Below are 13,787 nucleotides of genomic sequence, written 5' to 3' on the forward strand. Positions count from 1 at the left end.
GACACCAACAATCCACAATAAAAACAAAGTAATTAATGTGAAATGTGAGACATTTGTACACAATCCACTATTACCTTTTACATCACATGTTAGATATTAAAGCTGTTTGCAGACATGAATAAAGACACGTTCCATATTAATCCTCCTAAGAGCCACGCTAGTGGTAAAAAAAAAAAGATTTCCAGGAAAAAGGGAGATGATGTTAATAAGAAGCTCAACCACTAAAACATGTTCTGTCGTTGTAAAACAAAACTTCATGTTATAAAACCATCCAGATAAATAAGGTGACAGTCTGCTGCCAGCATGTAGCATCAGTGTGGAAAGTAGCTTTGGTCCTTCATTCCAGCAGAGCGGGACCAGACTGGAGGCTGGAGGTCTAGAAGTGATGCTATGCTAACGAAACACACAAGAGGAGGATTTTCTGTATTTATTCTTACACGTTTTTATTCTTGTCCTCATTTCTGTCCAGACGGTCTTTATTCCCTGCAGCTCCTTGTCCACCTGGTTAATATTGGTGATTGTATCTGTACATATTTATTTTATAGATTAAAACAAAACACCACATTACTGGAAACATTACTATAATTAGCAGACGCTTTTATTCTAAGTGATTCACCCTGTGGGAATCAAACTTCAGCCTCCTGCATGGCAGATGGATGTTCTACTGACTGAGACATCCAGCCAGACGTTGCGATGCCTCTGGTGTGTCTTCTCTTCTGACACTGTAATGACAGCATCTCCACCTGCTGCCATTATTCTGTCTTTCTGACACCAGTAACGTCCAAGCCGTGTCCACCAAGTAAACATTTTTATGTTTTCCAACGTGGTTCATCAGGATCTCTGTCTCACACCCCGAAATATTCCTCTTTTTAACTCTTTTTCCCTCCCGAGTCATCACGGAAATGATGTGATGAATATTTATTACAGGCATACCATGAGGGCGGGGCAAGGTGTCCCTCACCTGCGCCGCTTTAGACCTGATTCTGGTTTATAAACGGAAACAGGTGGAGGACGTGCGTGCGCACGCTTGATAAATCTTAAAGTTGAAGTGCAGCATTTGCTTTTTGCACCACAGACCCCGTTTGTAGTTTGCTTTGCTACAACAGTTTTATAAATAAAGCCCCAGGTCTGGATCTGGTTCTGTTAAGCTGGAATTTATAAACTTGATCATGTTTTCATACTGTTTTTATCCAATGTTCTTTCTTTGTCTTTTGTTTTAAACGTTAAATTACGCTTCTTGTATTCTGTAAAGCACTTTGAATCACCCTGTGGTTGGATCGTGCTGCAGATAAACTTGCCTCGTCTCTGGAAAATACCATTAGCAAGCTAGCGGTTAGCATGCTCCAACAGACTGAAGGGAATAAAACTTTGTCCTTCAACAAATGTTTAGATCATCAATATTCTGTGTTCAGTTACAAATTGACTAGAAAGTGAATAGGCTAATGTTTTCTGGCCATGAAGGAGAACATGACAAACATCTTAACTTCCACATTCTGTCTGAACTGACTACGGAAAGCCTGGCGGGTCAAAACACAGCTGCCCTGGAGGGCCGCTTCACCAGAACACCACAGTAAAGTAATGATGATGTTTCTGGATTTTCCAGCAACGGAACAATAAAGTTCAGTAATGAAGTAGAAAATAACATTATTGTTTACATGTTTATGATGTTATCAGGACATTCAGATCGATTTCTGAAATAACGATAAATAATGATGTGATGTAGAAGTGAGGATGCAGCACACAGTGATGCATCGCTGAATGAAATCATGAGACCAGTGAAGACGGACAGCCTGATGGAGGCCACATTAACGAACAGAACAATGTGGTTAAAAACCGTCGCTTCGCTTCGTTTTGCTTTATTTTCTGTTCTGAAAGAAACGAAACAAACAAACATCCTGATGAAACAAACCCTTCTGGGGTAAAAGAGACTTTAAACGTCATCTGCTTCTCTCAGGAAGCGTGGGCCTGTGGCGTCTCCGTGAGCGTCAGAGCCTGTCGGATTCAGCATCGGTGGGCTGCAGGGCGGAGGCCCAGGCCCGGTCTGACGGGGGCTCTGGCAGGATCCAGGTCTGAGGAACCCAGGAACCATCAGGATGATCTGCTGCAACCAGAAACACGTCCCACTCTCTCCTGGAAGAAAACAACATCACTTTCTCACCTAATTTTTACTGGAAAAATATTTCCTGTTTTTTTATGTTGCCATAGCAACTCAACATGCAACTGTTAGGTTGACAGCCAATGACACTCTGTGTCCAAAAGTGAGACTCTGGTGGCTCAGACACAGACACGTAAGAGACATGCAGCAGACGTGTAGGACACGTGAAGAAAACGTGTGAAAGCTGTAAATAAACCTCAGCAGGAACAAACTGGCTGTTTAACAGCAGTAAAGGAAAATATTTACATTCATGTTTTAACCAGTGTTGAGTAGTTCGGTGTAATAAGCCCAGCTGGATGGTACTGTGGTGAAACTAAACTATTAGAATTTATTCTGTCAGAAGAAACGTTCAGAACCAGAAGCAGGGCTGGGCGATTCATTGAATTTTAATCTGGGTTTTTAGCGATCACAAAAATGAAGTGATGTGATTATTTGGTCCTTCTCAGTTCGCTCTCATGCTGTTTTCAGTTATAAATCGGGCTCTACTGGCATTGCAGCACTCTGCTGCAGACTCCTCCCACTGATGCAGACTCCTCCCACTGATGCAGACTCCTCCCACTGATGCAGACTCCTCCCACAGCCCTGACTGCTTTGCTTTAATTCAACGTGAGTAGCGAACACCTCTCCAGTTCAGGGCTGGACACACGGAGGCCACGTCGCTCCTTCTCCATCATTTCCTATGGAACTTGTACAGTGAGGTGAAAATGGCCGCCCTCCTCCAGCCAAGTGACAAGCGACATTCATGCATTTGAAAAGTTGTGCTCGTTCATGTAGACGTGCACACGGGGGCGACGTGACAAGAAAGTAGAAAAATGTTCAATTTTTGTGAGTTGGCCTAATAAATCCAGCAGCTCCCAGAGACACAGAGAGACAAACGTTAGAAACAAAACTTTTCCTCCTTAGACCAGCGCTCAGTTAACATAGAACAACCCGGATTTAAGAGCCTCATCACCGCTCTGAACAAACGGCATCGCTGCCATCTCATCTCCATGTTAGTGGAGCGTCTCTCCTGCCTGGATGATGAGGGTGTTGACGTGGCTACAGTCCGATGTTTCGCCACCACTACGGACCTGTGGTTAAGCCGCATCATAGAGCCGTCAATAACGTGGATTTCAACGTGAAAACAAAATGTCTCCAGACTCGTTTTTTACAGATCACACCAGGCAGAACATGGCTGCTGGTCTGAGACCAACTAGAGCTACTGGGGCCTGGAGGAAAGATGGTGGTCTGGATTACCACAGACAAGCTTCCAATGTCACACTGGCTTCGTACAAAGCAACTTTTATTTCTATTTTAAGCTTTAAACATTTAGGTTGGACTCTGATTTAATGGCTGCATTTGGAACATGGTCTGCAGTCTGGTATTGGACCCTGGCACTGGAGGACCCGCTGGTCCAGAAATGCAGTTGTTGTTTCACAATCATCCAACGGTGGCACTCTAGCAAAAACATTAGGGGTCTAGAAATGCAGGTCTCTGGGTCTGCAGACACATAGTACTGAATTTTTCACCCAAGATCCTGGTAAAACCCCTAAATCAACTGTGCACGTGAAACACGCCTTTAAGTCTCTCAGATGGAAAGAGGTTCACCTATCTGAGACAAACTGGCTCTAAAGATTCAGAAAATGTTCCTCAGACTTTGAAGATTCTCCATCTACAGTGAAGAATATCAGAAGATTCAGAGAATCAGGAGGAATCTCTGTGTGCTGGGGACAAGGCTGGATGCTGGTGATCTTCTGCATTGAAAGCAGACATGATTCTCTATTGGAAACCACTCAGGAAGACTTCCAGCATGGCTTCACAGGAGAAGAGTCCAGCTGCTGAACTGGCCTGCCTGCAGTCCAGACCTTTCACCAGTACACAACATCTGGAGCATCATGGAAGCAGAAATCCAGCAACCAAGGTCCAGGATTGTAGAGCAGCTAGAATCCTGAGTCACACCACAATGGGACAACATTCCTCTCCTAAAACTCCAGCAACTGGTCTCCTCACTTCCCAGACATTTCCAGACATGTTAGAAGAAGAGATGCTACACCATGCTGAACACCACCCTGGAACTACTTTTTACACCATGCTGAACACCACCCTGGAACTACTTTTTACACCATGCTGAACACCACCCTGGAACTACTTTTTACACCATGCTGAACACCACCCTGGAACTACTTTTTACACCGTGCTGAACATCACCCTGGAACTACTTTTTACACCATGATGAACATCACCCTGGAACTACTTTTTACACCATGCTGAACATCACCCTGGAACTACTTTTTACACCATGCTGAACATCACCCTGGAACTACTTTTTACACCATGCTGAACACCACCCTGGAACTACTTTTTACACCATGCTGAACACCACCCTGGAACTACTTTTTACACCATGCTGAACACCTCCCTGGAACTACTTTTTACAACATGCTGAACATCACCCTGGAACTACTTTTTACACCATGCTGAACATCACCCTGGAACTACTTTTTACACTGTGCTGAACATCACCCTGGAACTACTTTTTACACCGTGCCGAACATCACCCCGGAACTACTTTTTACACCGTGCTGAACACCACCCTGGAACTACTTTTTACACCGTGCCAAACATCACCCTGGAACTACTTTTTACACCATGCTGAACATCACCCTGGAACTACTTTTTACACCGTGCCAAACATCACCCTGGAACTACTTTTTACACTGTGCCGAACATCACCCTGGAACTACTTTTTACACCACACTGAACATCACCCTGGAACTACTTTTTACACCGTGCCGAAGACCACCCTGGAACTACTTTTTACACCGTGCCGAACATCACCCTGGAACTACTTTTTACACCGTGCTGAACATCACCCTGGAACTACTTTCTACACCATGCTGAACATCACCCTGGAACTACTTTTTACACCGTGCTGAACATCACCCTGGAACTACTTTTTACACCATGCTGAACATCACCCTGGAACTACTTTTTACACCATGCTGAACACCACCCTGGAAGTACTTTTTACACCGTGCTGAACACCACCCTGGAACTACTTTTTGCACCGTTCTGAACACCACCGTGGACCTACTATTTACACCGTGCCAAACATCACCCTGGAACTACTTTTTACACCGTGCCGAACACCACCCTGGAACTACTTTTTACACCATGCCGAACATCACCCTGGAACTACTTTTTACACCACGCTGAACATCACCCTGGAACTACTTTTTACACCGTGCCGAACACCACCCTGGAAGTACTTTTTACACCGTGCCGAACATCACCCTGGAACTACTTTTTACACCACACTGAACATCACCCTGGAACTACTTTTTACACCGTGCTGAACATCACCCTGGAACTACTTTTTACACCGTGCCAAACATCACCCTGGAACTACTTTTTACACCGTGCCGAACACCACCCTGGAACTACTTTTTACACCGTGCTGAACATCACCCTGGAACTACTTTTTACACCGTGCAGAACATCACCCTGGAACTACTTTTTACACCATGCTGAACATCACCCTGGAACTACTTTTTACACTGTGCTGAACATCACCCTGGAACTACTTTTTACACCGTGCCGAACATCACCCCGGAACTACTTTTTACACCGTGCTGAACACCACCCTGGAACTACTTTTTACACCGTGCCAAACATCACCCTGGAACTACTTTTTGCACCGTTCTGAACACCACCGTGGACCTACTATTTACACCGTGCCAAACATCACCCTGGAACTACTTTTTACACCGTGCCGAACACCACCCTGGAACTACTTTTTACACCATGCCGAACATCACCCTGGAACTACTTTTTACACCACGCTGAACATCACCCTGGAACTACTTTTTACACCGTGCCGAACACCACCCTGGAAGTACTTTTTACACCGTGCTGAACATCACCCTGGAACTACTTTTTACACCACACTGAACATCACCCTGGAACTACTTTTTACACCGTGCTGAACATCACCCTGGAACTACTTTTTACACCGTGCCAAACATCACCCTGGAACTACTTTTTACACCGTGCCGAACACCACCCTGGAACTACTTTTTACACCGTGCTGAACATCACCCTTGAACTACTTTTTACACCGTGCCAAACATCACCCTGGAACTACTTTTTACACCGTGCAGAACATCACCCTGGAACTACTTTTTACACCGTGCCGAACACCACTCTGGAAATACTTTTTACACCATGCTGAACACCACCCTGGAACTACTTTTTACATCACGCTGAACATCACCCTGGAACTACTTTTTACACCGTGCTGAACACCACCCTGGAACTACTTTCTACACCATGCTGAACATCACCCTGGAACTACTTTTTACACCGTGCTGAACATCACCCTGGAACTACTTTTTACACCGTGCTGAACATCACCCTGGAACTACTTTTTACACCGTGCTGAACACCACCCTGGAACTACTTTTTACACCACGCTGATCATCACCGTGGAACTACTTTTTACACCATGCTGAACATCACCCTGGAACTACTTTTTACACCATGCTGAACATCGCCCTGGAACTACTTTTTACACCATGCTGAACATCACCCTGGAACTACTTTTTACACCATGCTGAACATCACCCTGGAACTACTTTTTACACCATGCTGAACACCACCCTGGAACTACTTTTTACACCATGCTGAACACCACCCTGGAACTACTTTTTACACCATGCTGAACATCACCCTGGAACTACTTTTTACACCATGCTGAACACCACCCTGGAACTACTTTTTACACCATGCTGAACACCACCCTGGAACTACTTTTTACACCATGCTGAACACCTCCCTGGAACTACTTTTTACAACATGCTGAACATCACCCTGGAACTACTTTTTACACCGTGCGGAACATCGCCCTGGAACTACTTTTTACATCGTGCGGTACATCACCCTGGAACTACTTTTTACGCCGTGCCAGCTGTCTCAGTTTCATTATCTGGGATGTTGCTGATGTTCTACTGGGAGTAAAAGATGGAGGATGAGGAATACTATCATTGCTTTCTGGTTTTATTTTGCGTTTATACTGAGAACAACTTCTTTGATATTAGAGCTGGGAAATCTTCACTGAATGTGTCCACATTTCTTCCTCTGAATCTCAGGTCCATGAAATTCTGTGAGCTGTGGCTTTTCTGGTCTCTTCAGAGACTGGTAGGGAGACTGGAGACGTACCTGATCTCCAGCAGAGCCGGCAGGGACGCCTCCGCCTGGCCATAAAACTCTCTGAAAGGCTGCAGCACGTCGTCAGCAGGAATCTCCTCTGAAAACATACGAAGAAGACTGAGGCTGCTACCAGAGCAACCGACCCAGTCCATCCCGGTCTGTCCCATCCCAGTCTGACCCAGTCCATCCCAGTCTGACCCGGTCCATCCCAGTCTGACCCGGTCCATCCTAGTCTGACCCGGTCTATCTCAATCTGACCCGGTCTATCCCAGTCTGTCCCAGTCTGACCCGGTCTATCCCAGTCTGTCCTAGTTCATCCCAGTCTGACCCGGTCTATCCCAGTCTGTCCCAGTCCAACCCAGTCCATCCCAGTCTGTGCTAGTCCATCCGAGTCCATCCCAGTCTGTCCCAGTCCATCCCAGTCTGTCCCGGTCCATCCCAGTCTGACCCGGTCCATCCCAGTCTGTCCCAGTCCATCCCAGTCCATCCCAGTCTGTCCCGGTCCATCCCAGTCTGACCCGGTCCATCCCAGTCTGACCAGTTACCTCCAAACAACATGGCATCCACTCTGCGTCTCCTCTGCAGCTGTCTCTCCCTGTCCTTCTTCACTCGTCTCTCCTGCTCCCTCCTCCTCTCCTCCTCCTGCTCTCCCTCCAGCATCACCATCAGGGCCTTCTCCTCCACCGAGTAGAGCGCCGTCCTCCTCTTCATCACACACCTAAGCTGCTCCAGCCAGCAGGTGAACGCCGCGTCACACTGCTGCTGGGTGGCGATGCCTGGCAACACAGACAGATTACAGCCAGTCCCACAGACGTCCCCAATCATCTGCACCAACCCATGAGGAAGCCACCTTTCCTGGACGCTGCCTCCTTCCTCAGCCTGCGCAGCTTCTCCAGAGCTCTCAGGACGTCCTGCATCCTCTTCACGTCCGCCTGCTTCTTCCGAACCTCACACAGAACCGCGTCGGCAGCCATCTTCAGCTCCCGCTCCTGATACACAACAAAACTCTCATTTCTTCCCAGTCTCAGCATCACACAGTCGGACTTGATGCTGTTCTTACCTTCTTCTTCTCCTCCACCTGCTGTATCCGCCTCATTCTCCATTTATCGATGGCAGCCTCTTTCTCCGAGCTGCGTCCCTCTGCCCGTTTGGCCTCCATCTGCAGCTCCTTCCTTGCCCTCAGACTCCGGGTCCTCCTACATCTGAGACAGGACAGCCTAGCCTTCAGTCCATCTACAGACCAGGTGTCGATAAGGATGCTCAGTTTGTCCTGCACTTCTTTCTTCACCTGCAAGGCCGTAGAAAAGGAGTCTTCCCACACCTGGCCATCTTCCAGGTGTTGTTTCAGAGTGTGACAGGACTCCTCCAGCCGTGAGATAAGCTGGGCGGCCCCGTATAGGGCCTCTCTGAGACCCGGGATAGAGATGGCTCGTGTGTGGTGCTTCCGGGTCTCCAGAGTCCTGGTTTTACCTCTGCTCTGCAAGAACTCACAGAGCCACTGCTTGTCCTGCCTCCTTTCCAGAGCCTCCTGATCCTCCGGCTGTGGTCCTGTCCTCCCGCTGCAGTCACGAAGACGCGGGGGGTCCCCTTCCTCTCGGTGGTCCTCACACCGCCTCTGGCTGCAGTCTGCTTCGGACTCGCGGCCGTACTGAGAAGGTCCGATCCTGAACTGTGGAGAGAAACCCTGAAACGCCGAGACGCTGCCATACGCGTTTACCGGGGCTGGGAGGGACATCCTGAGGAAGGGTTCGGGAGGAGGGCAGCCGAAAGGAGGCGGAGGTACCAAAGGATCAAAGCCATAAGGAGGGAGGACCGGAGGCCCTCCAAAACCCGCTTCCTCAGGAGGAGGAACAGATAAGTTGCCCCGGACGCCGACCGGGTCATAAACCGGCCGATTCCAGCGTGGAGCGGGGTGCTCCAGTAGCTCCGCAACGGTGTGAGGCGTCGGTTGGCCGCCGGTGAGACGCCCAGGAGCACGCTGAGCTCCCTGGTAAAAGCCGTCCATCCTAGAGAGACCGTCCTCTCGCTCCTGCTGATCAGACACACTCTTCTTCGTGGGTTTCCTTCTTCTTCTTTTTTTTTTAAACAACAGCTCTGCGTTCATTGAGTTCACTAGCGCCCTCTTCTGAACTGGAGTGTAGTTACAACTACATTTTCACTGGGAACGATTGAACCATTTTATTATTATTATTATTATTATTATTATAAAAATATACCAAATGTTCCCAATAGCTCATGAAAGTACCCCATTTAAAGACGAAACAACAAACAGAAAAAAATAAATTAATAAATTCACAGGGGTTCAGTATATAAAGATAATGTTTCTGTTTTTTTAAATCTTATCAGTCTCATAAAATTTTTAAAAATCGTCCTTAAATTGCATAAATTTAGAGAAAGATCTGTGGATGTAAAATATTCCAAAAATCCAAACATTTTTAGACAAGAAATTTGCATCTTTGTTTAGACAACTATTTCCAAATGTAACTTCATTATAGTCAAACCCATAAATCTTTCTCATCAATCTGCTCCCAGAAGGATTTAATAATGCAGTAACTGTAGAAGAGATGTTCCTGAGTTTCTGCATGCATTGCTAAATGAACCTTGTACTTGTACAGCACTTTTCCAGTCAGTTTGACCACTCAGAGCGCTTTACACTGTATGTCACATTCACCCATTCACACTCACTCATACGCCGATGGCAATGCAGGGTCCAGTGTCTTGCCCAAGGACACCTAGGCATGGAGTCAGGGGAAGCCTGGAATGATGGCCGCCACCAACCTTCCACCTGGAAGACAATTAATCTTCCTCCTGAGCTGCAGCCGCCCTATTACAACCCAAGCTAAACCATGAAATAAAACATTCAGTGGGTGGAAGAATATTATTCATAGTTTTAAAGTCAAATTCTTTCATTTAGAAAAGGAAAAGAGAAAAATCTGATTCCAGTTCTGATTATATCTGTCTTTAAAACATCCTGAATGATATATTTCTGAAAGGAAAACTCTTCTGTTCATGTAGAAGTCTGGAACGTTCCTTTAACCACACTTAACTTTTCACTACTTATGAACTGTTTCTGCCACGTTTTATCGTTGATCAGGATTCTGTTTAATGGATGCTTTCTTTCCTTTTCACCAATAAAACCCAGCCTCACTAACCCACCCTAAAACAAGGAACCATAATGGAGACTTCTGGTGGAAAGCCAGTTTATTATCCTCAGATTACCCACACGGGGGCGCTGTGGGTCCAACTCACTGTTCCATAAAAGCCTTTCACAAAGAAGTATTCAGAAACATCGTCATCCTCTTCTTCATCTTGACTTCAGAGCTGTTCTAGAAAATTTGGGAAAGGGGTGTTAAAACTTTTGCTTTGTGCTGTATACTGGTGATTACCTGGCCAGAAAGGAAGGAACAAAGGAAGGAAGGAAGGAAAGAAAGAAAGAAAGAAAGAAAGACCAGTAGGGTGAGAAAAATGCACCGAATGCTTGAAAAAGCAGATTTGTATTGCATTCGGAGAAAGCTCAAGTTTTCTAATATCTGAGTGATAAAGTCAAATGGGAGAGAAAGTTTGTTTCTTTTTTTTTCATTTTCAGAGACGCAGGTGAGGATTCGTACAGTTCCAGTGAAGCAGGTGAGGGTTCGTACAGTTCCAGTGAAGCAGGTGAGGGTTCTTACAGTTCCAGTACAGTTCCAGTGAAGCAGGTGAGGGTTCGTACAGTTCCAGTGAAGCGGGTGAGGGTTCGTACAGTTCCAGTGAAGCAGGTGAGGGTTCTTACAGTTCCAGTACAGTTCCAGTGAAGCAGGTGAGGGTTCATACAGTTCCAGTGAAGCGGGTGAGGGTTCGTACAGTTCCAGTGAAGCGGGTGAGGGTTCGTACAGTTCCAGTGAAGCGGGTGAGGGTTCGTACAGTTCCAGTGAAGCGGGTGAGGGTTCGTACAGTTCCAGTACAGTTCCAGTGAAGCAGGTGAGGGTTCGTACAGTTCCAGTGAAGCGGGTGAGGGTTCGTACAGTTCCAGTGAAGCGGGTGAGGGTTCGTACAGTTCCAGTGAAGCGGGTGAGGGTTCGTACAGTTCCAGTGAAGCAGGTGAGGGTTCTTACAGTTCCAGTACAGTTCCAGTGAAGCAGGTGAGGGTTCGTACAGTTCCAGTGAAGCGGGTGAGGGTTCGTACAGTTCCAGTGAAGCAGGTGAGGGTTCTTACAGTTCCAGTACAGTTCCAGTGAAGCAGGTGAGGGTTCGTACAGTTCCAGTGAAGCGGGTGAGGGTTCGTACAGTTCCAGTGAAGCGGGTGAGGGTTCGTACAGTTCCAGTGAAGCGGGTGAGGGTTCGTACAGTTCCAGTGAAGCGGGTGAGGGTTCGTACAGTTCCAGTGAAGCAGGTGAGGGTTCTTACAGTTCCAGTACAGTTCCAGTGAAGCAGGTGAGGGTTCGTACAGTTCCAGTGAAGCAGGTGAGGGTTCGTACAGTTCCAGTGAAGCGGGTGAGGGTTCGTACAGTTCCAGTGAAGCAGGTGAGGGTTCTTACAGTTCCAGTACAGTTCCAGTGAAGCAGGTGAGGGTTCTTACAGTTCCAGTGAAGCGGGTGAGGGTTCTTACAGTTCCAGTACAGTTCCAGTGAAGCGGGTGAGGGTTCGTACAGTTCCAGTGAAGCAGGTGAGGGTTAGGTGTTACAGGGTTCAGTACAGTAAGGTTTCCAAATTTATGTCAGTTTCAGGAAGAAGCAGATTACACGTGACTCAAGCCTTTTTGCTGGTGTTTTCGAGCCTATAAAACATCACAAGCACTTTTAAGACAGTGGTTCTCGAACGTTTTCTGCAGGGCTCCCTTTTTATCGACAACAATAATATCAAGACACACCTACCCCCACATGCACCTCGATGCCCACAAAGAAGTGTATGAAGAAATATGCCACGAAACAGTCTTTAATTTTTATTTTCTGCTTCTACGTTAACTTAGTTAAAACCATGTCATTGGCCAGAAAGAAGGAATTTCTTCCTTCTTTCTGCCTCTATTCTCTTCTTTCTGGGCTCGACCAGGTTTGGATGCGCCTCGTCATATTTTCTTGTCCTTTTCTTTGGTAGTTGAAATCTCTGTTGTTTCGTTATCGTTTGCTTATTGGTACTTTCACAAATTTGCACGTTTTGTTCGCTGTGCAAAAACTATGTTCGTTTAGCCTTGCTGCGCCCCTCCCAGTTTGGGAACCACTGTTTTAGGTTTGGGGGTGAAGTATAACTTCCTACAACCCAGAGCCCTCGATATACTCAGAGTCGTGACACTCTCATTGACTCCCGTGTAGAAAACATGGCACCGCACTTCCGGGTTACTGTAGACGTTCCAAAAACCGGATCAGACTGCGTTTATCACCAATTCATTCCATTCATTTTCAGAGGGAAGTCGATGCAACATCAGTCTTATAAGTCACGAAAATACATTTACATTCTGTCAGACGTCCTGCATTAAAATAATTATGTCTGTTCAATGTCTTTGTATGTTATAGATATTGGCCTTTTACCCCATGGCCTCCCAGCTTTTTTGTTTAGTTTGAATAAGTGTGGTCACGGTCTTCTATTATTTATTTCAGTGTACTGATCAAGTGTTATTCATAGATTCCTAGAATTTGATGTTCAGTATGACTTAGGCTCGTGGAAACGTATTAAAATGAATAAAAATGTGTGTGACGTTACAAGCCGCCTCTTCCTCCGTTCTGGGTCCCTCGGGAATCCAGACGCTGGGAAGCTCCTCTCAGACTGGTTGGAGCATCCAAATGCTGCACAGTTCACCATGATTGTTTTCTTGTCTGTAAAATGTTATATAACCATTACATATAGTAGGAAATAACAGAGGGGGTGACCTGTTATTATCCAGAGCCTGCTGGCTTTTCTCCAATAAATTTTATTTAAAACTGTTTAAATATTTATTAAAACTGCTTTGTCCCCTTTTGCTTTCCATATTCCTTCGATAACTGACTAATAACCACCTAAATTTATTCCTAATTAACTTATATTTCACTGATTCCCTGTTCATCTCTATTCACTATCACTCTTTTATCTTCCCTCTTTATTACTTTTTCACACATACTTGTTGATTTATTTGGTAAAACTCATTTAAATCAGCTCATGTTACAGCTGCTCTACATTTACGTTGTGTAGATAATTTAGCCATTACTGTCACTTTTAAAAATATCTTTATTCAGGAGCAGCAGGCAGGAGCACTGACATCCATCAGTTTGACATTTTTCCTTCCCCAAGGTTTATTTTTATCTTTTCATTATGCTACTGAAACTGGTTTATATCCTTGCTCTGTTGCCGTATGTCAATAAAAAGTTTTTTTGTTAAGGTTTAACTTGTTTTCTTGTCCTGTCGGTGCCGGTCCCACCAGCAGGTCAGGTGGGTTTTTAGTCAAACCAGGTTGTTATTCAGCGAGACATTTCATTTTACATTCAAAGCAAAGCAACTT

The 13,787-nt window shown here is 45.9% G+C and overlaps 1 protein-coding gene across 1 annotated transcript; it reads right to left on the minus strand.

The window, feature by feature from the left end:
- Positions 1 to 1,840: 1,840 nt before the first annotated feature.
- pdcd7 (programmed cell death 7) lies at positions 1,841 to 9,396 on the minus strand. Its single transcript, XM_041991298.1, has 5 exons — positions 8,403 to 9,396; positions 8,193 to 8,331; positions 7,888 to 8,118; positions 7,352 to 7,439; positions 1,841 to 2,130 (listed from the first exon to the last, which is right to left on the minus strand). Exons 1-5 carry the CDS (start codon positions 9,345 to 9,347, stop codon positions 1,986 to 1,988), a joined length of 1,548 nt encoding a protein of 515 aa, XP_041847232.1. The 5' UTR covers positions 9,348 to 9,396; the 3' UTR covers positions 1,841 to 1,985.
- Positions 9,397 to 13,787: the final 4,391 nt, after the last annotated feature.

This window comes from Melanotaenia boesemani, chromosome 1, assembly GCF_017639745.1.
Source record: "Melanotaenia boesemani isolate fMelBoe1 chromosome 1, fMelBoe1.pri, whole genome shotgun sequence".
NCBI classification, from domain to species: domain Eukaryota; kingdom Metazoa; phylum Chordata; class Actinopteri; order Atheriniformes; family Melanotaeniidae; genus Melanotaenia; species Melanotaenia boesemani.